This window comes from Syngnathus floridae, chromosome 21, assembly GCF_059516105.1.
Source record: "Syngnathus floridae isolate MCC-2025c chromosome 21, RoL_Sflo_1.0, whole genome shotgun sequence".
Taxonomy (NCBI): Eukaryota; Metazoa; Chordata; class Actinopteri; order Syngnathiformes; family Syngnathidae; genus Syngnathus; species Syngnathus floridae.
Window position 1 is genome coordinate 1,530,751 of NC_142433.1, and position 24,888 is coordinate 1,555,638.

The following is a 24,888-nucleotide window of genomic DNA, read 5'->3' on the forward strand; positions in this document are numbered from 1 at the left end:
ATTAGTTCATTTTTATTGATTTGTTTTTTTGTGTGTGTAGTTTGGCCTTGGTGGAGTCTTGAGGCGCAGCGCGTCCACAAGGTTTCATAGAAATTAGTACTTTTTGCTTGTTACAGATAAAAAAAAAAAAATAGATTGATTTTTTTCACCCCCCCCGATTTTGGGGAGTATTTTTCCTAATGCACCGTATCTAATGTTCCTTGTACATGTGCACAATGCTGCAGTAGTTTACAATAATATGAAATTGATTTTTTATGACTAAAATCTAATTCGGTCAATAAAATGACATTTAGAGAGTGTTGTATTTTTTTTAAGGTGGTATGTGACGCAAAAATCATCCACTCACTTCTCTGACTCGGTCCCTAGGCGAGTGGCCTTCGGCAAAATGAACAAATTTTAATTTGAATCCTCCCCAAAATGCATCGAGTTCTCGCCTCACGTCGATAAAGTTTGAAAATTGTATTTTGCGTGAACTCTGGCTGACTATCAAACAACAAAGCACCTTTGCTGAGCCATGCTTGGCATGCCGAGGTAACGCCTACTCCGGAGGTCTATCGTGATGTCTTTTGTGAACTTTGTTCAATGGAAACCCACAATTAGCAGGGATTCCGGCAAGGACACATTTGGCCTCTCTGGATTTATTTATAAGAAGCCGTCCCATTTTGTTTACATGCAAGGCTTCCCCTGCGAGCAACACCGGAGAGGAAGGGAATTAATCGAACTTAGTGCAAGGAAGCAAGCGTCTGATCCCGGGGAAAGCATAACGCCGGCAAAAGCCTCGCTCACACCTTCAAGTACAGCACGTTTGATGTGGAATAGCTTTTTGTTCTTTTTCGGCTTCCGAGAGTACTGTAGCAGAGACGCGCGGCAAAGAGAATACAAATGTAATAGGCGGTCTCCGGGGTTCTCTGATGGACCTTCAGCTTGAAGATCAGAAGACGCTCCTAAGCATTCACACTTTTTTTCTTTCCCCCTGCAACAGAACTTGGAGTACTTTTCATTTGTTGCTAAGCTATTGGTGTTATCTTTAAAGGTTTAGATTAGCGTCGTAATCATTAGCGATCGTGATTTTTCATCAATGAATCGTTTGAAATTGTCCAAAGCCTTGAAAGTTCAGCTTATCAACAGTTAGTATTCTCCAAGAGCTGTTATTTTCCATGAAAGCAGACTGATTACATGTATTGAATAAAAAATAAAAATAAACTTTTGGGAAAACAATGATCAGCATTTTTGCCTATTTTTTATGTTATGGACCAGAACAGTAACTGATTCATATATATTTTTTAAATTGTTAGTCTTGTTTTTTTCATAAAGGGATAGAAATCAAAATGTAAGGCTTCTTTGTATCCTCACTCAGGTCAGCCAACACATCTCAGCCTATGTCCAAAGGGGAACTGTCCAGCACGGTCTCTGTCCAGCTTTTCAATGGCGAGGGCCAGCAGATGACCATAACCTTGGAGAACATTGGCTCCGAGGACATCGCCAGCTTGGAGCTCACCTCCAAGATAGTCACCACCAAAGGTAAGTCGCTACGTCCCAGCTTTATTAGGGCATATTATTTTGAACAATTCTAAAATGCACTCGTGTTGTTTTTAGCTCCGCCTCCTTTCACGTCACTTGCGTCGGACACGTGCCGGCGTCCTCAGATCAATGCGGTCACTCGTCATTATTTTGCAGTCTGACTTTCAGTCTAGCCTTTTTTTTTTTTTTCTCCCCATGTCGTTCTCAGTCAGTGTGAAAAATGCGGCGCTATTTTTAGAAAGAACCCGTTTCAACTTGTGCAGGTGATGTGGCGTATCGCCATTGAAGCACTTCAGACTGTCCTTGCCGCCTATAAATGACTGTCATTGTTATTTTATGATGCAGGTTAGCTGCAGTCCTCGAGTTTGTTGCAATTACTTTCACGTCACCTTAACTTAAAAATTGACTCTGTCTCGCTCAGTTTTTTTCATGACACTTAGTTTCTTCCTGTCATGATAGTTTAAGCAATTAAGGGCATTTTAATGTCAATATGTGGATGTTGTGACAAACTTTTTTTTTTTTTTTGGGCCTTGTCCCTCTTTTAATTGTTTTTTAATCGTTTTTGTTTTCCCGCGAGTGTCGCTTTTAATTGGAACCAATGAAAGCGCTGGTGAAAATAACAACAAGTAATTGTTTCGTTATTCGTTTTCTCCGTGAACGTTTCGTGAAACGAACCGAGCGATTTTTAACATGAATTTGCGAATGCTGGACGCCGTAACAAGAATAATAGCCTCATTTTATTTCGTTTTAATTCCTATAGAGGAAGCGGATTTGTCAAGGATGACAAATTAAAGGTCAGATGTATAGGCCACGGTGTCACAAGACAGCACCATGGCGACGAGCTGCATCATCAGTGGCCTTCACGCGCTCCCGCACGCCCGCCCGCCCGCCTCCTGGCCACTAAAACGACAGCACGGATTGTTTCCTTCGGGTTTCTCACTCGTGGCACAATTCCGAATTCCCAGCAAGTGCCGGATGAATAAAAGATGCGCGAGTCACCATGGGAAGACACGGAGGGAGGGACAAAAAGATTTGTGTTTCTGTAGCATGAGCCACATTAGAGCAAGGCAGCCTCCTCTCGCTCTCAAAAGTTTGAGCTGACCAATTGAACCTCCCGCGTTTGACAACTTAATGAAGCGTTAACACAAATGCGAGTCTTCCAAAAAAAAAGAAAAGTAAATGTATCTCTCTGCTCACTCATCTCGTGAATTCACGAATTTGTAAAGATGGGTGCTATTCATAAAAAATGCAAGGCGCATGCAGATCTCGCGGCTTGAAAATCCGCCCGCCTGTTGCTCCCTTCCCGGCGACAAGGAGTGGCTCACCTGCACGGAATGAACACACGCTTTATTCAGGTGATGCATCATTCATTTGACGCCCGAGGCTCAAGTGGATGCAGCTGAGTCACTCGTCGCCGGCGTAAATTAGAGCCTGGCGTCGTCGTGCTGCAGACCGGCAGGAGCGCAGCCGGCCAATCAGCAGCTTTGTTATCCCCCAAGGCAAAGAAAACGCACAAATTATACTACTCGCCTGCTGCCACAATACATTTCTTTTGTTTTGGACAATCCATTCTGGACAGCTATGTGTAAACTCCCAACATATGGCACTTCACCTAACCCGGCCTGCTACGATGAAGATTTTAAAATCAAAACGTATTCATGTACTCTCAAACTGCTTTAAGCAAAGATATTTTGAAATAAGCTTTTTTGTGTATCCTTTATGTTTGCAGAGAAAGTGTTTGGGGATTTTCTGAGTTGGCACCTGGACGAAGTGGCGTCTCACATGCCGCTTAAGCCCGGCCAGGTTGTTACGCTAACAGTAGACATTAACGTCAAACTGGACTTCTCTGGCCAGGAGAACTTGTTGCAGGACCTTAATGACGGTAAGTCCAGCTAAGTCCAGAATATTCATCTGGTTTGTTTAGTCCTTTTTTTTTGTCACATGACGCTCGACTTGCATCGTTTGTGATCCTGTAGTTAATTGCGAAGCCAATCAGAGCAACTTTTTGTGCACTATTTGTGCCAGCGTACACGACGAGAGCGGACGTTTCAATTAAGAAGTGCCCTAATTGACCGCAGAGGAGACGAGAGCCGCGGTTACATTTCCCTTCGCCCGCTAATGAGGATCAGGCTGCCTTATTTCACATTCGGCGTAACAGGAGAGAGGTCTTTAAGGTCCCTATACCTTTAGCTCGCTCGCCATATCCTGGCCTCTCCTCTCATTTGTATTCCAAATTTGAAGGGAGAGAAAAAAAAAAAGTCTGACCTTCTTGGCTGCCTGTGAGCTCGCTCAATGTGTTCCTTCCTTTCTGTGTGTTTTTTTTTCTTCCTCAAGTTCAAGCTCAAACTCTTTCTTTCCCTCCTCGCTCCAGACGCCTCCCCCCTTGCGACTGTTGAACCTCTCGTTCCGATAAATATTTATGAGGGGACCCATATGGACTGACGCCTGCAACACACCGATTTCCGCTCGGCGCGCCCGTGCGTGTGTTTGGCCGACGTAGATGAGTGACAGAGTAAACACGTGCCGCGCTGGGTGTTTATCTTCCTTCATGAGGTCATTTCAACGATACCGTTGCGCTGTTTTTAATTAGCTGAGAAATAATCGAGGCCCTGAATAAAGGAGATAAGGCGTGGTACTGCCCAAGACGAAGCCTCTGACTGCTGTTGCTATGACGCAGTGATGCAGGTTTTTTTTTTTTTTTCGTCAGGGTTGGACTGACATGTCAATTAAATTGCATGATTAAGAGCGGATTGTTTTTTTTCAACAAAGCAGCCATTCATTATTATATTCTAATATTATATTATATTATATGAATTTTTAGAGGATGCATTGCAACCCACCGGCACTAACTCTGCATGCATACCCCCAATCTAGTCCCCCCCCCCCAACTCAGTGAGCTCTAGCCAAACCAATCACTGCGTGGTGCCGTAACATGCACCACCAGCAGTGCACTGATGTGTGAATGTCATCACACACCAGATATAAAAGAGAACAGAAAGAAGAAAAAAAAAAAAACCCTTCAGTCTGCCGTGAAACGCTAAGAGATTTGCCTGGCAGTCAAACAGCATTTTGGGACCTCGCTTGGCGTAAACTTGAATGCGACAGACGTTCATTCATCTTCCAAAGTTACTGCAATTGCCCGTGATTAAATTTGTTTTCACTCAAAACTAAACACAGTTAATCCCTTTCAAGCATAGGTGGCTTAGGCGTCATATGGCTCCCATTATACTCACTGCAATGCTGTTTTGTCCAAATGGAAAAAAGAGAGACTGCAACATTCTGGGTAGAATTTCTCATCCAAGCATGAATTATGTTTCTTTCTTTGCTACACTGTTCCCTGATCAAAATGAATAGCTAAGTCTCTCAGTGACTAATGGAAAGGTCCACTAACGTAGAATATGAACTATATGTGTTTACAACCTCATTCATTCCATTTAGCTGCTACTCTGAAAACAAGACTCGCTATGCAAATTCATGATGAGTCATGTTGTCGTCGATGAATTAAATTAGCAGCATTTGGTTTAATTACTATTAATGGATTGATTCGCAACGGCACGCTCCGGGCCCGTCGGCTTGTGGCTCACGTGTCGGGCTTGGTGTGCGTCACAGACGCATTGTGTTAACATTAGTGTTTATTTATAGTCCAGATCAGAAGTGACTGATTGTCATGCTATATCGGGGCTGGTAAGTAATCATTTTCTTCTATTTGTATGCACGTATGGAGGCGGTTAATCGATCAACTTGATCTGTTTTTTTTTTTCCTCCCCTGTTGGACCTGATGTCCTTTGACGAGGGGCACATTAGACAAAGAACACAGTCAGGAGGGAACATTCGACACAGGCTGAGCCTGCCCGATATATCCCCAAATGAGTTTATCCCTCACTTTGGCTCCGCCTTGATACGACAACACCATAACTCAGTACCCGACAGGAGTGATGTCATCACTCGGGACAAATGGGTCTTGACTCGCTGGCAGCTTTATCATGTTAAGTGAGAAGAGTGTCGTAGCCCCGCATTGATGCGCTCATCGTCTATGTGTAAGTGGTGGCTCCGCCCACAGTGGCACCTAACTCAATTGACTCGGATATCAAATCAAGTTTCCCAATTGACATGAATGCAAATGACATGAATCTGTTCCAGCCCTACCCGAAATCCCAAAGTCGCACACTGTAGTGTTTGTATGAACCTTAGAGGGCGTGGCTGACCCCACCAGACTCCGCCCCCTCTAACAAATACTACAATATATCCAGTGTTTGTTTACATTTTGTTTGCTCAAATACATTGTTCAAAAAAAATGTGCACAAACGCAGAGCTCACTCAATTCTCCAGAACAAGACCGATGCGGATCGGAAGCGGGGTGTGTAACCAAGGCGGTTATTGCGAGCGCTGCCAGCGTTAATCTGGCCATCCATTACTCACATGGCATGGGACACGGAGAGTCATGTGTGCTCCCTTGAACAGGATACACATCGTAAAGTGTGAAAGTGTCCGTGTTATTGCTCGTTAGTATACTCCGGCAGTGCCTTGACGGCCGAATCGGGGGCGACAAACTAGCGTCGCCTCCCTGACTTTTTCAAATCTCCTATACAGTGTCACACAAGTCATGACGCATACCCGTTTATTTTATTTTTTTATGGAGTGGATTGAAAGCAGCGGCCGCAGTTTTACAGCCGCTCCTGTTTCTGCACTCAAGGTCGGCAAATGGACACAATTAACAAATCCATGAGGCCGTCTGATCATTTTGAGGAAAGCAAACGTTTGCACAGAAGGTCGAAAGGGAGTGTGCTAATTAAGGATATTCAAACACTGCTGATATTTAACTTTGGGAATGTTCTCCTTTCGCTCGCCTCCGCTTACAAATAACCTTTTGCTGATGCTGCGTCGCTTTCTTTTTTTATTTTTTTAAATTTCAGATGGAATCAGTGTGACAGGCCTGCCAATCTCCAGTCCTTTGCGTCAAGTCCTCAAACCCAGATCCGAAAGCAAGGCTGTCAGCGGCGACTCCGGCAAGAGGGAGTACAGTCATATTAAGGTGAATAAACCTCGTGAAGTGCACGGACGCATAAAGATGAAAGTAGTCGTTGGCTTTTATATGTCCATTTATGATGAGAGCAATACATACCAACCAGGCCGCCGCTAGTTTTATTTATCCATAAATTGAATATGTTGTGTCTGCAGATAAACAGAGTTCAGGCAAAGTGCAAAAGTGTGTGAGAGGGAAGGCAACCTGCTGCAGTTGGACAGTTAGGATCAAATGTTTCAAACTAGACAGCTCACAAAAGATTTTATCTTACTAATATGCGAGTAAAAAATCTATATGTCTCACTTTAGCTACTAGAAGTCCGCCCTGAAGCTGGAACCCAAGAAAATGTCATTCCCAAGTGTACAAATGGTACTCGTGTTTGCCACGTTGACGGCACAATGTTCCACTCGCTGACCTTTTTTGGACGCTCAATCTCGGTGACATTTTTTGCCACCGGCCACCAAAGACGCATTTGAAAAAAAACGTGCTGCGCGCAGGACAAAAAATGCCCCCCCCCCCCCCCCCCCCCCCCCCCTCTGAAAACACGCAGAGCCAATTATATTTAATATGTCTAAGTTTCTGCCAAGATGCATCCACGACATTTTTGTGTTCTGGAGATCAGGTCTTGTTACTGCATGCACTGTCCCATTATTTCTTTTAAATCAAGTAATGAACTAGAAGAGACAAAAAATGAAATTCAACCACTTTATTAGAGTATTTTGCTTTGAGTCTACTTGCTCCCGTCAACTCTGCCATGACAAAGTCTGCAGTGTGCGATAATTGGGACGGTTATTGTTTTAACTAATCCAGAAGCAATATTGTAAGATAAAATTAATTGGTTATGCACTATTTATGTGACTTGATGGAAAACAAGCGCAACAGAGATGGCAAAGTGCAGACACAGGAAATAATTCAGGATTGTAATGTGTGCTTATCATATCATGGGAACACATTTTACACAGACGTTGAAAGACAAAAACCAACGAGCAGATTTTTTTTTTCAAATCACAATAGCGTTAAAGCAAACCTGTGTTTGCGACAATAATCAGCTATTTGTTTGAAACTGCCACCGAGCATAATGAGAAATGTGTAATTATCTTGTTTCAAAAGCAGATGGTCTGAAAAGATCTGATTTTGCCATATTTGTTACGACCACAGAAAACATCTGCATCCTATTTGAATACAACACGTGCCTGATGGTTCCAGTAGGCGGAGCTTGTTTAGCGCTAATCACATTGTGAGAGGAGAAAAAAAAAAAAGCAGAGTGGGTTTCGTCCCTCTGCCTGCCAGCCTGAGTGCTATTTTTAGCCGGCGAGTGCCGCAGACGGCGCTTCAGCTCCCCGATCCCAGCTTGCGATACGGATATTTATAACTGCCACAGCTGTCTGCCCAAATGTGATCCTTCGTTTTAGCCACCGAATGACGTTCTCGGGATTAACCCCCCCCCCCACTTTTGTCTTTTGGCTTGTTTATTATCATCATCAGGTTTTTGCTTTTCAAGGAGCAGCTTTACTCCCAGTGGAGCCTTAGAAATTAGATTGTTGTTTACAAGCTGACATCATCTCCAGCAGATTTAAATGTCTTAAAATGGTGCAACATTTAAAAAAAACAAACAACCCTAAAATAATCTCTTGTTGCTTTGATTGGGGATTTAAAGGGGTGCTTTTGCCGTGTAGCTGTGTTGTTTCATAAATTGTTAAGAGGTGTTGTAAACATGGTCCAGGGGAGAAAAAAAAAAGCAATTGAGTAGAAAACAAACACTCCACCGGTTGTGAATGGGTGCAATGATTCCGCATTATTTATGAAACTGCTGCAGAAAACGGCACCCTCGCTACCATCCAGACAAAAAAAAAAAAGACGTGAAGCATTGCAAAAAGTTTTAAAACCTTATCGGAGTTGCTCTATATTACGAAGCGCCTCGCTTGTCCTTTCCCCCCCCCCAAGCTGCTGACAAACAGTGAAAGATTTGCCCTTATTTAACGCAACTGTCTCCAGTGACGCCTTGGGGGGGGACGACAACACGTGGACTAAATAAACCATCCATCCCTCTCGTGGCGGCGAGCTGGGCTCGGCGCAGCGCGCGGCAATCTGTCAAAGGACGTCTATTTTTAGCTCTCGCCGTCAGGTCTCGGAAAGTTTACCGCGCTTTGCCCGGAAATGCGAGTTGGGGTAATTGAGACTAATCCAAAGGTGTTGTTGTCGTCATTGGCGCTGTGATCCGCTTCATCACCTCTGCCAAGGAGCTTTTTATTCAACAACCGACGTTTATTAAGTCAGTGTGCACATGATCAGTTCATAACGTCGGCACGCCTTCGATGATGTCATCACAATGTCGTGTAATCCTCAGCATATTTGCTGTACTACTCCAGGGTTGGCTCACCAGAAAAAGGATGAAGTGACATTCTTGGATGTGTTTGAAGGTTGCAACCGCCATCTGTTGGCGCTTCTACCTCGGCCGCTTTATCAGCCCACTGCAGCCTGTAGACGAGAACAGAAAGCACGGCGGCGATAAATGACGGCGGGCCATGAGCGAGAGGATGGATGAGACGCTAGGTGCCGGGGAACCCGTCATGGATTTTGGAATCCCCGGGGTTCGAGACATTGGCAGATCTTTTGCAGAAGCCGCGCTCGTAGCTCGTTCGACTCCTCGCGCTCGCCTAACCCCGAGTATTTGTTTGACAACGTATGTAATTATAGACCTTTCTCATTTTGCGATTCCACTTGATGATAATTGCAGTGTATTAATCACTCCAGTGCATTTGACTGCAGATGTTGAGTGCTTTCCTGGAGGAGTCCCGCTTCCACTTAGATTGTCAAATGAAACCTTTGGGAGACCATAAAAAAAAAAAAGAGGCTTGCTAACGTTTGAGTGAATTGAAGTGAAAACGGTGCACTTGACTCGACTTCCTCGGTGAGTCAGCAAACCTGTTGGCATCGCTTTGTCATAACGGCGTTGGCGGGGAGTCAGCGCAGCAGTTTCCATCCAATTCATAGAGCGAGCGAGCGGCCATTTCATTCTGGCAAGACCCGAGTTACGGCCCTGTTAGGAATTGGGATATTTCCAGTTGGATACTTTCTTGTTTCTGGACATCTCGTTGGTTTTTTTATATCACACGGAAGCCAATAACATCTTGTTTTATGTGGCGGGGGGCCTCCCTCGGGTGCCACGCGTCTCGTTCATTGCACTTGATGGCTACGGTGGACCCTTTGTTGACCCGCTCGTTCTCATGTCTTAAACCCGGGCCGGGTCGTCTCGTTATTACCTGCGTTGCGAATCGCCACCGTTTCATATTCTGGTATTTTTGATCATTTTATCGGTTCACCACCGGGTCTTAAAACGTCTTGGGTCCAGGGTTAGCACTTTTGAGGACACACTCACAATCCCGTTTACTGACTGAAGCAAGGACATGCATTTTATTTGATGTGAATAGTACAATAGTCAGAGACATTTGAGTGGATATCAAATACAGGAACATTTTACACTTCATATTTGACATTTCAGAAAATACCAAATTTTTTAACCCATAACATTTATTGTTACAGTACCACTCAAGTCATTTTCCGGGGATTGTATGCAGGGGAATGAGTCAGTGGGTGACAAATAAGTAATATTTTCAAATTGGAGGCAGATGATTACTTTTCGACCCCTACGGATCTTATTCAAGTCATTATGACTTTTCACAAACAGCAAAAAGTGACCATTTTGTGTTGATGTATCTTGGGGACGCTCAAGCTCCAACCCCAGAAGGTTCACGAGCCGCAGCTTGAGAACCTCTGGTTTATTAAAACCTTCATTGCACTTTGTTTTCAGTCTGCTCACCTTCGAGATATCTACCGGGGGTATTATTATTTATGACTTCGCAAATCAACTCGATGCTATCATGTCGGGATGAGGTCACAGAGAGTAGCAAATGTGTTTTTTTTTTATCTTTATGATCCATTGCTCCGGACACTCCGCAACGGGTACCGAACCCACGCAGTCATGAATCATGATAAAGTTGCCTTTGTTGACTCCCGGTTGCCGTGCCTTGCATGCAAGGCTGCCAGCATGTAATTAATAGAGAGTCAAGCATTTCATCATACTTACCAGACTTCAATTCATGTGTGAAATCCAGTCAGCCCGGCCGAGCGTGCTCCCGTATGCCGCCACGCATAGCCGTCCGACCGTATTGCAGTCGCCCAGAACGAGAGATTTGGATGCCACCGTGCCGCACCATCCATTCCACTTGCGTTCGCACTTGACAGGTAATTGTTGCTGATGTTTGAGCGCTTGTGTGTATCATACACGGTTTGTAGCAACTCAAGCGTCTAGCTGGCGCGTCGAGGTCTATTTCGTCACGTTTCAAGCTTTTTGGACTCTTTGGGTTTCAGATTCGCTTTTCTTATCTTCAGTGGTGAGAAGTACAAGTAGTAAGTGAGTAAATGAACTTGGACAAATACTGTGAATTTTTACGATCTCTGTACTTGACATAGTTTCATTTTTTCATCAATTTTGCATTTTCTTGTGACTTAGTTTGAGCAAAGCGAGGGTCACGTATTTTTGTGAGCATAAAACTAAAACTAATAGCAAGTGGATAACAATGTGATTTTTTTTTGCCACCTGTGTCCATCTCTGAATCTAACTTCACAGTTTTGTGGCTGCCTGGAAATGTGTGCTTCACAGTCGGCCCTGGGCGCCAAACTGGCTTTTTTTCCAGTGTTATGGGGCTTGCTGGTTAATGAAGTGACACCTACAAATAGCGCAAGCAAAAAAAGAGCTCCCCTGTTTGAGGCACCCGTGGGTTCGATGTTCGCCTCGCCTTGACTCACACTTGAACGGAGGCTTTGCCAGGTCTACTTAAAAACAACTTTCATTTCCAAGCTGTATCTTCAAGGCAAAAAATGTAGTGTCAGCAGTTTTGATCCGATTATTCCAAAACTTTTTTTTCTTAGACGGAAAAGAGGCATCAAATGTGGCATCTGGTATTAGAAAATCTCCCGCACAGGGCAATAGAATCCTATCAACAGGATGTTTTCTCCTAAACTTCACACTTTTGTATCGCGACTGAGCACCCTGGGGGGCGAACTGATTGGTTCGGTGATTGACACTCGGTGCACACACGAGATGCGGTCCCAGCAGTACTCCAGATAGCTATATTGCATCCCAATGCCCTCCAGTCATCACTCAAGTTTTCCACAGGGGCCGACATCGCAATGTGACGAAATATCTCTCCTGGCTGGCGGCTTGCTTTCGTGCAAGCGAGCAGATGCTTCCTAAGCAGGCTTCAAGTCTTATTTTAAGGACAATTAGGTACACAGTCAGCCTTTGCGTAACCTCATCAAAAGCCATCAAAACGTTCCATCTCGTTTTTCCAATAGCGGCGAGAAGAGGGAAGTTGTTTGCGTCGACCCTGAAAAAACAAAAAGGAGAATTGAGTCGAGGCTTAGTGCTAATTCTAATTTGGTTGTACGCGTTAAGATAAGGACGCTTGTGCCTTATCAACCAGCGGAAAATAAGGCTGCCGGCGAGTAGTTATCGCCATTAGCTTGTGTGTTAATAAAGGAATCTACAAACGGGAGTAAAAGAGATAAAGACGGCTGCGCATGTTTCGTCATAGTGATGTATTTTTGGCAAATGCACCCAAAAGCCATCACAGATGTTGTTTTCCATTTTACCATTACACCGATTCCCACGAGAGGCTCCTTTACCTCCTCAGGCGAGAAAATTGGGACGTGTGGACCGCTTAAACCCGCGACACACTTGTCATTTTTTGGCACTTTTAAATCAGGGAGGCGTCATCTGTGTTTATGGATGCTGGTGACGTATGGCAGATCAAGCTCGTCTTTTACTTTGACGGCTAGCTCTTTTTTGCTCCGTTTACAATTCCGGCTGAACTTTGTATGGATTTTCACAAGCCCTAGGAACAAAAATACAATTTGATAAGACGTAGTTGCGGTCAAAAAGTTTTAATGGAGATTCTCCAGCCAAACAAAGTGTTATCCTAATCCCGTTGACCCGGCGTACGTGGTCGGCCTGTTTGATGGAGCCGGCTCACTTTTGCCGCCGTCAGCTTATTTCCGCCAGGGCATTTCTCAGTCCGGTGTGATTGAAAAAGGCTTCCCGAAGAGTTGGAGAGCCGACAGAGAACAGATGAGGAACTTTAAGTGCGTTGCGGTCGGCAAAAAAAAGGGATACGGGAATCCGTGTTTGCCGGCGTCTCGGAGACAATCGCGACTCCTCCGGAGACTCGTGCTGAGGCCATTAGTGCCATACAGGCAGCAGGCGGATCACACAGCTCCCTGCAAATTATACTCTGCTTACATTCCCTGTGCTAGCATTTTCTATAAAATGTGGAAAAAGTATCGGAGAAAACATTTGTCGGAGGCATCGGTGTCACATCGACAAACACTTTTTGTTTCACCCCGTGAAATATTTGCAGCCCGTTATCGGCACAGCCTGTTTTTCCCCTCTGCCGCTGTGCAAATAGAGTTAAAATGTCATTCTGTAACTGCATTGTTATTAAAGATTTCAGCGAAAGATAGTTTGGGCTATTTGAATCCGGCTGCTTGGCACTGTTTGTGTTTTTTTTTTTTTTTTTTAATGTGTGTGTGGGTAAACAGAAGCCATCAGCTTTGCTGCGTGTAAATAGAACCTCAGCCAAGTCAAGTGAAGTGCTGGCAAAAGAGATGTCCGTAAAAAAAATAAAAACGTCGACGCCGTTCCTTCCTCTCGACAGAGGACTTTGTGTGTTCACAAAGCCAGCAATTGGCGCTCAATCTTCTCTCCTCACAATTTCGGAAGCCACATGTTGATTCCAAATCCTGGCTTTGAGACACCAATCAAAGCGCCTGGCTCTCCGCTCAAAGCATTCTGGGTGTAATAGCACACTCCCATTTCATTAAACAACACAATAGCTGCGCTGCCATGCATTTCATATTTTTTCACCGTAATGAAAATGATGCGTCGCTCTTAAAAGCGGCAGTAGCGCTTGGGCTGATGGAATGGCAAAATAACGTGCTGCCTCCGATCTGACCTCCATTACAACATCTTCCGCCGTGAAACACTATTATTGTGGGCATATTTCTTAGTTTCATGTTTTTCTTTGCAGACTTTAGAGGCGGTTCTCAACTTCAAGTACTCCGGCGGAGCTGGCAAAGTGGAGGGCTATTACAGGGAGCTGTCCGTCGGGGTCCATGTTGATGTCGAGCCGTCCGTGTTCTTCACCAGAGTCAGCACCCTGCCCGCAACCAGGTAACATACAGCGAGGAGAATTGCTGTCAATAAAAAAAAAAAAAAAAAGTTTTTTGACTAAAGTGCCCTCACAGTGACAATCTGGGTTAATTTGAGCATTTTCCCTCCCTGGTGATGGACTTCATTCAATGTGCCTCGTACACTATGTTCGATTCCTTGTCACTCTGACTTTTCAGCTCCTCCAGTGGACTCCCTTCTGAAACTGGGGGGGCGATCGTGGCAGCGTAATGGCCGCTTGAGATGAACCATTAGCCGTAATAATACCCAGAGCGTACGCCATCCATCTTGAGGTCAGCGCTGATAGATGGGTGGCTCGCCTGTCAAGTGTTGAGGTATCTCGGCGGGGATTATCTGCCTTATCTGATCATTTCAAGCTCAAAATATTTGGAGCCAGGTGAAGGTTCATTTGCATATTCCAATATTGCGGCCAAAATAGTTTATAAAAAGGGCAGAATATTTCAAAAGGTGATTTTAGAATATTGTTTTTTTTGTATTTGGACTTCTAGTTTGACCTGTTTCTCAATGATAACTGTCATCAATTTTGTCACCCCGAACCACTTAGAACTGGTCTTGCTCCTTTTGCAGAGTCGGCACTTTCTCACATCTTATTTTATGCCTACGCTATCTCTTTTCTCCAACATTGCTCTCTCGTTTCTCACGTCATCATTTAGTCAGCACATTTGACTTTTTTTTTGTTCCCGGGGACTTTTTTTTTTTAATACATAAAAACATGTGCCCGTAAATTCCATTTAGCGGCTACAGCATCATTTAAACTGCATTTTTCTCCAACCTGGCTGCAAGGCTCCTCTTTGACCTTTCCCCGTGCTGGGAGTGACACCATTTTGTTATTTTCCTCCGACTCGCTCTTTGAGGGCTTTGTCCGTATAAACGGTGTCAGAGTGTATTCAACAGAGTGGCAGTGCGAAATACGCAGCGATTCATATTTTGAAGGAAAAAAAAAGACTTTGTATATTTTGCACCTTGGGAATTAAATGCCTTTTTTCCACAAAGCTCTCCCTTGGGATTTGATGGAAGTCAGTTACAGCAGCAACATTTGTTGCTTTGTCGCCAACAGCTGATGGATGTGCGTGCCGTGGGAAATGGTCCACTTTTACTTATGTGCTCAGAATGTGATTTTACAAATCAGTTTATTTATAGCCTAGCCAGCTAAAGTAGCCCTTTATGACACGGGTGCTAGGTTTTTATCCATTTCCACTTGCTTCAATAGAACGCACATTTAGTGGACTTCCGACTGCAGGGTGGCAACATCAGCACTTCCAGACTCATTGATCAATCTCATGCTTTTTTGTCTTCTCTCACAACCCACCCACTTCCACATTTTTTTTTCAGATTTATGATCTGACCTGGAATGAATGGTCAGTACTAGCTTTGGAGACTTTTCACAATATCCTCTTCTCCCCCCGAATTCATTTGTTGGCAGAAATCTGCGAAACAGACAGTGGCATTCATTAACTTTCTTCTTCTTTCCCCTCTGACACACTTGCTGCTGTACCTGAAATAATCACGAGTAAAGGTCGTCTTCCTTAGTCACCAGTACGTATGCGCTTGAAGTATAATTTTACCTCGGCGTATCAAAGTCGGCAGTGCTTTCACGTTCATCCCATTCTTTGGCATTCCGGCAGCGATGGGGAATTTAATCCTTTTACCGTTATCAAAATGGAAGACCTTATTGGCAGTTTTGAATCATTTATCCACTTGAAATCTACGTGCCCTCCCTCGTAGCTCAGATGAATGCTTAATAAGTTTGGGCTCCGTCAGGGGAGGGGTCGAGCCGCCGCCGCCGCTTCCACTATTGCTCAGTGTTATTTTAGGCTCACGTTATTGTTCTTTTGGAGCGAAGCTTACATCCAGAAATCCACATTGTCTGGTGTTTATATCCCCGTCTTGATCTGGGTTGGACGGCGCAAGAGCAATGAGTCTGTGGTTCTTATCGGGTGGCTCTGATTGATTGCCCCGGCTTACTGCCCCGGCCTATAAATCAGTAGCTCGCCCCGCTCGGCCTGTTAATCACGTCTGCCGACAGAGACAACAAGACAATTAAAGAAACATAGGTTGGCCTAAAAAATATGCTCCTTTAATTGCCGCCGCAGTTTATTAGCGACTTGGGCGAACGCGCCGTAATCCTCCATTAACTCAAGGATTGGAGAGACAGAAAGCGAGCTGGGAATGACTTTCCCTTTTGCCCGCAGGCAAAACGAGCTGATGGGATGTTTAATTTACACTAAGCGCAGATATTTTTTTTTGAACAACTTCTATATATTCCTTTGCTTTCTAGACACTGTAATTACGGCTAATCCTTTGTGTGGCGGACGGTAAATTCCCCAGACAGTGAAGATGAATATTGAAACAGGAGGTCCTCATTATACGTTACGTTCCTACGACATCACTCAAAAAAAAAAGTCAGTCTACTATTTTGAGATAAATATAATTCCTTTTCATCCATCATTACCAGAAGACAAAATATCCACTTAGCTTAAAAGCCAGTATGGTCTCCTCCCTCCCGTTTGATCTCGATCGCAAATTTGGCCCCTCTTATGTTTTCTCCCTTATAGAAAAAGTGGTCTGCTCCAACCAGGCCTCCACACTCTCATGAAAGCGTCGCTTCCTTTTTGATGTTCTGACAAGGATTGATGGAGCCTCCAACTGGGCTTCAGAACCTGTTTTAGACGTACAGGTGTCAGTGAAATGTCTCTCGAAACTTTTGCTTGAGCGTCACTTTTAACGCATTCACTGCCAACTCTTAATATTTTTGACGTCTATGATCATCAATGGCACCGAATGAGTTAATTTGCATTTTTGCTGTGGAACTGACTTAAATGTTTTTTTTTTTTTTTCCCCCCACAGCACCCGTCAGTGCCATCTCCTGCTGGATATCTTCAACCCAACAGAACACGAGCTCACCGTCAGTGCCAAAAACAACCAAGACCTGGTTCTCCATGCCAGCGAGTGCCAAAGGTAAGCACATTTTCTAAATCGGAATGATGAACAGGCTGCAGCACCCCCGCAAAATCTGCGCCATACGATGGAAATGACATGTCGCCCGTCGGGGTATGCCGCAGAATCTCTTGAGCTCCAGAATTTTTAGCAAATACGAAACAGCCATTTGAAACTAAAATTACCGACTGAGGCGAGACATTTCACGACTTCCCCCCAACTTGTGACCCCATAAGAAATATGCGGCAATTATCTCACGTCTTAATACGTCTTATTTTGGTGCTCCTTCACTGGGAAATATGTCCCCGTTTCTCGGCAGAGTGGCAAATTATGATTACTGTCAGTATTTTCTCTCCGTAAACGGACCGGCAAAGGCACGGTGACTCATAAACCTTTTCCCACGGGGATGGAATGTCATTGTGTAAAATGACTTGGACAGTCAGCGTTCTAGGAAGACGGAATAAATACACTTGAAGCGATAGAAGCAAATGAAACGCCGCTCCAAGGGTATCGTGGTGAATTTTTCAGCGTGAGCTGTTATTTTCTGGAATGGAAATAGATAACAATCAACTGCGCGTGTATGGAAATGTGGCCCGTGTAAATTCTATGAGGCCATCCGTCGCCAGTGAATAATCTCGGACTTGCTACCCGTGGTCATTTGTTATTGTTAAAATAAATAAATAAAAATGATAAATCAATACATTTAACATAGGGACATAATCAGGATATTTAAGATATTTTGTATCTATTTTATGATATTACAGACCAAACCAGTAGCAGCACGAGATCTAGGATTTTGCATACAGAGCAAAACAAGACCATAGGCTGGCGAATCTCCCGTCTAGCGAGGCACGTGTCGTATCATCACACCTCCCCACACGTCCCTCTCGCTTCACGTCGTACCGCCGTGTCATTTGGTATTTTGATCCTGCCTCGCGATGAATGAGATGTCAGGCTCGAGATGTTTTCTGAAGTTTTTGTATCCACCATGCGCTTTTGAGCCCGACAAGCCGGAAAAATGATTCTGTCAATCATGCTTAATTGTATGACGAGCGAGTCAAGGTTACACTTCCAGGTTAGTGTGTTTAAAACAACAGTATGTCTTCTTCAACTCAGACTCAGGAGTCTTGAAAACTTGGTAAGGTCATGGCCTAGCCAAAGGGCGCTCAGAAGACTCCCCGGTAGTGTTCCCACATGACTTTGCACCAGCGCCCTAAGCATAAAGACATGGATGAGAGAGTTTTGTGTGCACAGAGCCTTGACCTCAACTTGATACACCTTTGGATGAATTGAAGCCGAGACTGACAGCCAGCCGCTCTCGTCCAATATCTCTGTGTGACCTGGTAAACATCCGATGACTCAACGGTGAACATTCCCGTGAAGCCATCATGAACAGCCCCCCCCCCCCATGCATTTCAACGGCCGTCAATTATATGCCATCCTATGTTTTCTTCACAATTTTGTGCCGTCAATTTCTATTTACGAAAGCCCTTTGTGCAATATGTGGTTTGATTGTTTGCGCCCTTAAATATGGAGTAGTCCACGATATTTTCCTAGAATTCAAAATCAATTTAAAAGAAAATAATGCCTACAAGTAGCTTTTATCCAAATGGAACACCAAGAATATGGAAAGAGGAAAATATTACATTCAATGGATGTTTTTATCTTGCTGAATGTAAGGATATAAAAAAGAGAAAGTTTAGATTTTTGTCCAGTAAATGCCATTCTTTGACGTGAAGGCAATATTTCACATCGGAGTGTTGCTTTTAAGTCCCCGTGTCATTGAGTGCAAAGTTATTACCGGTTCTTTATCTCCTGGATGATGGTGGCGGAGTGAGACATCGCACCGTGTTGTGTTGCTGTCCCTGAAGTCCGACGCGACATCACACAGCGAGGCAAAAACTATCATCAAAACGGCAATCGAAAAACTTCTGTGCCTTTTTGTACTCCCTTGTGGTTGTGAAACAATATTAGGTTTTTTCATTTTTCAAGTGTCTCACAAAAGTGTAAATGGCACTTTTGCGATCGAAAATAATCTGCTTGCACAGCAATATTTTTTTACTGTGACTAAAAATAACTTTACACAATCGCTGATGTCCAAAACGCTGTTTTATTTTTATTTTTTTTTGGCCCAACATTTTTTGATTTTGACTATTTAAATAAACCGTTAAATAATACAATTAAAATAAATGAAGTATTTTATTATATCGTAATCTAATAAAGCTTAATATAGTTGGCCCGGCCACTTTGCGTTAAAACTTTTCTCCTTGGCTTTTATCAACAGACGTGTCCACGCATCAGCGCATGGGCTTTTCAAACAAAGCTTGTTTCCATGGTGACCACCTTCACCCTTTGTGGTTGCAAGGCACATCATGTATTTGCAGTCAGTTATCCCGCCCGTCCGTTTTCAGTAAATCCCAGTTGGACATGAATACTATCTATTTTTCCTCTTCTCCTCCTGCAAGGATGTTTGCTCTGCCGGTCTCATTTAAATTTCTGAAATGCTCATTACGTGCACAATATGCAGTGTCGTGTTCAATAAAGAAGAAAATAGCTGTGCACGCGGGCTATGGGACCAATGTTTTCTGAAAACGACGAGAGCCGACAGTCGTGATGCACGTCTCCCAGGGATTCACAATTCCCAACTTTGTCATATTTGCTCAGTGGAAAATTCTGTTTTTCCTCTCAGCAAATGTTGGCAAGATAATATCTTCCCGGGAGATGTCTGTTATCCCCATTGGTGCCGGTGAAATGAGATTTGCTGGAGGTATTACAACATCAGTTTTTTTTCCCTCTTTTTTAAAAAAAAAAAAAAATCTTTATTAAGATGTGCTTTTGAATGTAAGACCAACTTACAAGCTGCCCTTTATTTAAGACATTCTGAAAAGTTGTTTTTCTGTTAGTCTTGATTGATACACTGGCGTATGGTGTTCCACAGGGTTCAATTCTGGGGCCCCCTTCATTGTTTTATTTTGTTTCATTTTGACACACAAACAGAACATTCAGATGCACAATCTCTGCAAGAAAAAAAAACGTGATATAGCAAAGGAACACTTTTGTCCTAGCCATCTGTCACAGATTACTCACCTAATACAGACTGCATCTGTCAATTGGCTACTTTCTCCATTCAATTTAAATATTCATGAAGACAGATACGCAGAAGGAACTTTTCCAATCACCTGTGATTTGATCTCCCCTACGGCAAAGCCATCGGCTCCGACCGATCGTCGCGGATCAGACGTGTATTTTGTGTCACCCTTTATTTTCAGTGAAAAAAAAAAAATACAACCCTATTGAAATCCAGCTGTGGCTCTTCTTGCATGATATCGCCTTCATTCACCCCTTGCCAAGGCCTCTCACTTGCGCGTGACGCCACCCACCCTCCAGAAGAACCTTCTGGCTTTTAACAGTACAAACAGAAATAGCCCGCTCTTGTCAGCCCTCGTAATAGTCTCCCGCCCCTCACTTTTAATGACAGCCGGCGCATTAGAAGATTGTCTGCACAGTAACCTCCGAGGATGCGCCGGTGCGTTCCGTAATTGGCAGTGTGAGGATTTGTTTTGGATGTAGCTCAGCATATTGAGTGAGGCAGGGATGGAGGGAGGGCGGTTGCAGCCGCCGCCACCGCCGCAAACAAAGGGTTACACCGAGTCAGCCGCAGTCTAAAAATAGCCGCTCGCTCTCGCCTGCCTCTGCATAGGCTTCCATGGATCTCCGCCCTAAGCTCTCGCACGTGAGCTAAAAATAACCCGCCCAAATGAAAACACCAGCTCACGGCTTCTTCCCCTGCGGCATAAACTCTTCGGAGCCTCTTAAGAAATGACGGCTGTCGTGAAAATTATTTGAAATGAAAAAGATATCCAAGATTATAGAATATATCAGACGCGAAAGAAAGCATTGAGGTGGCATTGTAATCTCTCCAAAGCCAAATTCCACCATTCTGCAAATACGTGCTCCATTGCTCTCCGTGGCTTTTTGTCGACAATGGCAACATTTCAGAAATGAAAATGGGCCCATATGCTTTGATATAATCATTGTGTACTTTTGGCGGAAAGGTAACATGACATTTAATTAGCAACGGGTCGCTTCCCAGCGACCTTCTGAGCTGGTGTTATTCCCGCCATTAGACCGGCATCACTGCCAAGTTATTGTCAGATGGCGGTAATTAGAAGCACAATGTCAGGGGTCAAGCCCGACGGACCCGATGCTTTTTGACGTGTGTGGTTTTTCAAATAGATGTGTGGCGGCATCCTCGAGAGCGTCTTCCCGTTAATTAGCAAAACCGCAGAAGATATAATTGACCCACGTCTGTATTATACCGCTCCCTGGAGGATAAAGTGCACACACCAGAAGGAGCAGCACAAAGTCCATTGAATTGATACAGTCCGTGCAGATATAATTTTACGAAGTACCGCACAATATTATAAAACATCACACCAATTAGATCACAAAGCCATTTTTCAGTTCGAAGCATTTCAATGGATGATTCAAGATTGCAAATAAAAGATCACGCATTGATTCCAGTTCATTGTTAACATTTCACCCGGCTGGCTAACATGATGAGGGCGTAGCACCTCTGTATTTCGAGAGGACTGTCAGCAAACAAAAGCTTCTGCCAAGCGTGCCAGACGGCGCTGCCTTGAATGGATTTCATCAAGCAAAATAGCCCGAATAATCATCTTTGAATTGGATGTGCTGATAAATGCCTTCAGCCGACTCCAAAATAGATCACCTCTATTTTGCCGTAAAACTCATTGGGAGTCATGAAAATGACAATGAGATACACTCAGCTTGGCAAGCGAAGCCAAAAGAAAATACAATCGACTCTCTCTATTCATAGACACATGAACTTACAAAATGGATGCAAACCTGCCTTTCAAAATCCGTGTAAGAATATCCCCATCCTAAACGCTCGTTCCTTCCTCAACCCAAGAAGTCAAATTTCATCAAAGGCGTTATCGAGCGAGACAGGGAGACGAAATCAACTGCCGGGATGTTCCTCGGTGGCCACTCCAGCACGCACTGTGTTATTGAAAGTCTCGTAACGGTTTAGATTGGTTTGCGGGATGGCCTAATCCTGAAAAAGATGACACAATCATATCGCCGAGAAGAGACCATAACGTGTCGTGCCTGCAAACGTCTCTCTTGCCATACCAAGAGATTTTTCTGGCTAGTAAAATCGGTCCATAACATGAATGGAAGCATCTTGATGTTTGTATTGACTGCAATTATTACTGAACTCATTTGGTTCGAAGAAATTATAATTTGTTGGTTTGATATGATCTGCTGCAGTGTTTAAGGAAGAAAAATTGAAGTAACCTTTTCAGTTCTCTCCTGTTAGTCTCGTTTGAAGTGAAAATGTAACAACCGTCGTCGTGCGTAATTACTTGTCCGCAAAGACCAGCAGTCCATTTGCCTTGCGGTATTTTTAGTTTGAGTGCGTGCAATGTGTTTGAAGAATGACGGGACTTCAGTGGTTGACATAAGCCGTACGCCGCTAATCTTCAAAGGTGAGTGTTGTTCTGCTGCAAGACCTGCCTGCCGTTTAGCCGCCCATGTTGTTTTGAAGCATCATTACCTCATTTTTGCTGCTTTGTTGTAAAAGCTGCCTGATGATAATTGCAATGTTTTCTTCTTTGATGCGTCTCTGGACTCCATTTTTTTTTGGTATAACAGTACGTGAAGAGATGTGACAGATGAGATCATTTTCTCTCCTCCAGGATGGCCATCCAGGTTGACAAGTTTGACTTTGAGAGTCTGCCGCCGCCCGACCAGGAGACAATTTGCTTGACTAGTCTCAAACAGCTGGAGGAGGAGCGACAGCATGCTCAGGGCTGCCAGATCAACAGCAAGCTGGGCATCTGTTGGAGCATCATATCCTTTTTCCGCTGGCTCGAATTTGCCTGACGTAAAACATGTGGAATGGAGTTTTGGGATTTATTATTCAGTCTTTAGCCGCCTCACTCCATAAGGCAGCCGTATATTTTTTAAGGCGTGGAGTAGTGTCGGATGTGCGTCGGAAGTCAGACGAGTGATAAAAGACATCTGGAGTCTACATCTGGAGGCCCTCTGGCCAGCGGGGAACTTGTTCCTCAGCGCTGACAGATGGCGACGCTTATGGGCTCCGCGCTTGACACTTTGACACGGCCAAGCAATGTTCTTGTGTGTCAATCCGAACGCCGAGCCATTACTCACACCGACATTGTTTCGGGCTTCTTGAAAGATAGACTCGGAGACAGTCTGGTCTCTAAGGCAGACGCGTCAAACTGGTTTTTAGTCAAGTGGGCCGACATCTGAGCCCTGAGGAACTCCATTCATTCTTTTCCCATTTAGCATCACTAGTATTTTACTGAAGCTTCTTTGGACTTGTTGCTTGCTGTACGGCTAAGGTTAATCGAAGTGTGTTGTCACACCGTATCTCCTCCGCATCCAAATGTCAGCCGTGTCGATTATCGCTGTATATTATCTCGATAATTGCGCCGCGATAGCCATATTTGCTGCCGCGCAGTATTGATCAGTTTGTTACTACCTCTGGAGTCGGCTTACAAAAACATATTTCCCAGCAGTCCTTGACATTTTGAGGTGAACACTAATAGCCATAATAACCCAACATTAGTTTGAGTCTTTAAAAGCAGCGCTCTCGAACGAAGCGCCACGGACGTTTTGTAACGAGCTGCGAACATTCATCAGAGTCCGAACCCAGCGTGAATTTCAAAATCAAGTTCATCAAGTCCATCCCAACGGTTTCTCGGTAGTGTTCCTTAACCACAGCCTACCCTTCCCTGCGGCGTCACGGCGAGGCCAGCGTGGAAGGAGTCCTCAACCAGCTGGTCTTGGAGCATCTGCAGCTCGCTCCCTTGCAGTGGGGTGAGTCTCATCCGCCATGTTTGTTTTTGGCCAATAGAACGTTGGCTTGCCATTGGTCCCCCGGTTATCCAGTCACCTCATTACCTGTCATTTAGCATGTGAAGCCCCACAACTGGTCTCAAGCCATGTTTTTATTTGCATGTCTAATGGGCCGCAGTCCATTTTGGAAAAGTAGTGACAGCAGCTCGGCTAGCGTGCGAACCTCCAGAGATGCGCTGAGCACTTTTTTCGTTCGCACCATCTGCGATCATCATCACTTTCGATTCACCCAGGGTGGCTTTTTTTTTCTTCTGCGACACTTTGTATTGGGCAGTGCCAGCTTTGTGATTAGTCAGTTGGGGCTATTGTGTCTTTTTTTTTCCCCCGACAAAAACAAATCAATCTGCAAAATAAGGCAATGGAGCAGATCAACACTGTGGGAAAAAGTCGTTTTTTTTTTTTTTTTGAAGATAGGCGGAAGGTATTGTGAAGAAGTCACCTCGATCTTCCCTCTTTGGGGTAAAGTCTGGGAAAAAAAATAATTTTTTGCTTCTTTTCCCATCATCCTATCTGCGTAAAGTTGCCCTCACTTTTCCAGTCTCGGCCGTTCCGAGCCTTGCTGATTATATGAGCCGAGTAATTTGCTTCAGCCCATTAGAATGCCTTTATCTGTGTTGCCAAAACTATCATAGGCTCAATTAGCGATGGAATTCAAGCTTTTCCTCTGCGCCTAAAATTGTAAGTCTAATTGGATGCTTTGACTTGCTTTTTTTCGTCGCGTTGCACATAGAGAGTAAAATTAATAAGCGCTTCTTGCCAAACATTCCATTTGTAGTTGCAGTTGTTTTCTAAAAATTGCATTTTTTTTTTCCTTCCTTCCCATGTCTGGTGTTTTTCCACCTTTTGACAATTATCAGGGAAGAAGATGCTTTTTAACTTTGTGATCCGCGTTGAGAGAGCAAATGGAAGCCAAAACATAACCTTTTGAAAAAGTCATCGGAAGTTTTTAACAATTCCGGCGCATCTCTTATTGCAAATCGGTTCCCTCAGCGCGGAAGAGATTTGTTTTATTTATCTGCAAAAAGCCGCTGGCAGGCTGCAACAAAAGAAAGTTTAACTAAGACCGGTCACGTCTCCGGTTTGCGAGCTTGAATCGATAATATGAATCTTTGCTTGGGTTCTTTCCTGATTTCAATAGATTCTTTGTGAGATTCATTTCATTTTAATTTTCCACCTCAGCAATCAAATTTGACTTGTCAGATCTTCTGTCATTTTGTTGACAAAATTTCAGGGTGGTGGGTGGGGGGGGGGG

At 44.1% G+C, this 24,888-nt stretch overlaps 1 protein-coding gene across 2 annotated transcripts in view; it reads left to right on the forward strand.

The window, feature by feature from the left end:
• trappc9 (trafficking protein particle complex subunit 9) overlaps positions 1-24,888 on the forward strand; it is a 54,328-nt gene that overhangs the window by 12,058 nt on the left and 17,382 nt on the right. For both annotated transcript variants that reach the window (XM_088366057.1, XM_088366058.1), the window contains 7 exons: positions 1,358-1,521; positions 3,251-3,403; positions 6,435-6,553; positions 13,633-13,775; positions 16,641-16,751; positions 22,451-22,603; positions 23,506-23,597. In XM_088366057.1, the coding sequence (XP_088222183.1) occupies positions 1,358-1,521; positions 3,251-3,403; positions 6,435-6,553; positions 13,633-13,775; positions 16,641-16,751; positions 22,451-22,603; positions 23,506-23,597 (935 nt within the window). The remainder of the gene's footprint in view (positions 1-1,357; positions 1,522-3,250; positions 3,404-6,434; positions 6,554-13,632; positions 13,776-16,640; positions 16,752-22,450; positions 22,604-23,505; positions 23,598-24,888) is intronic.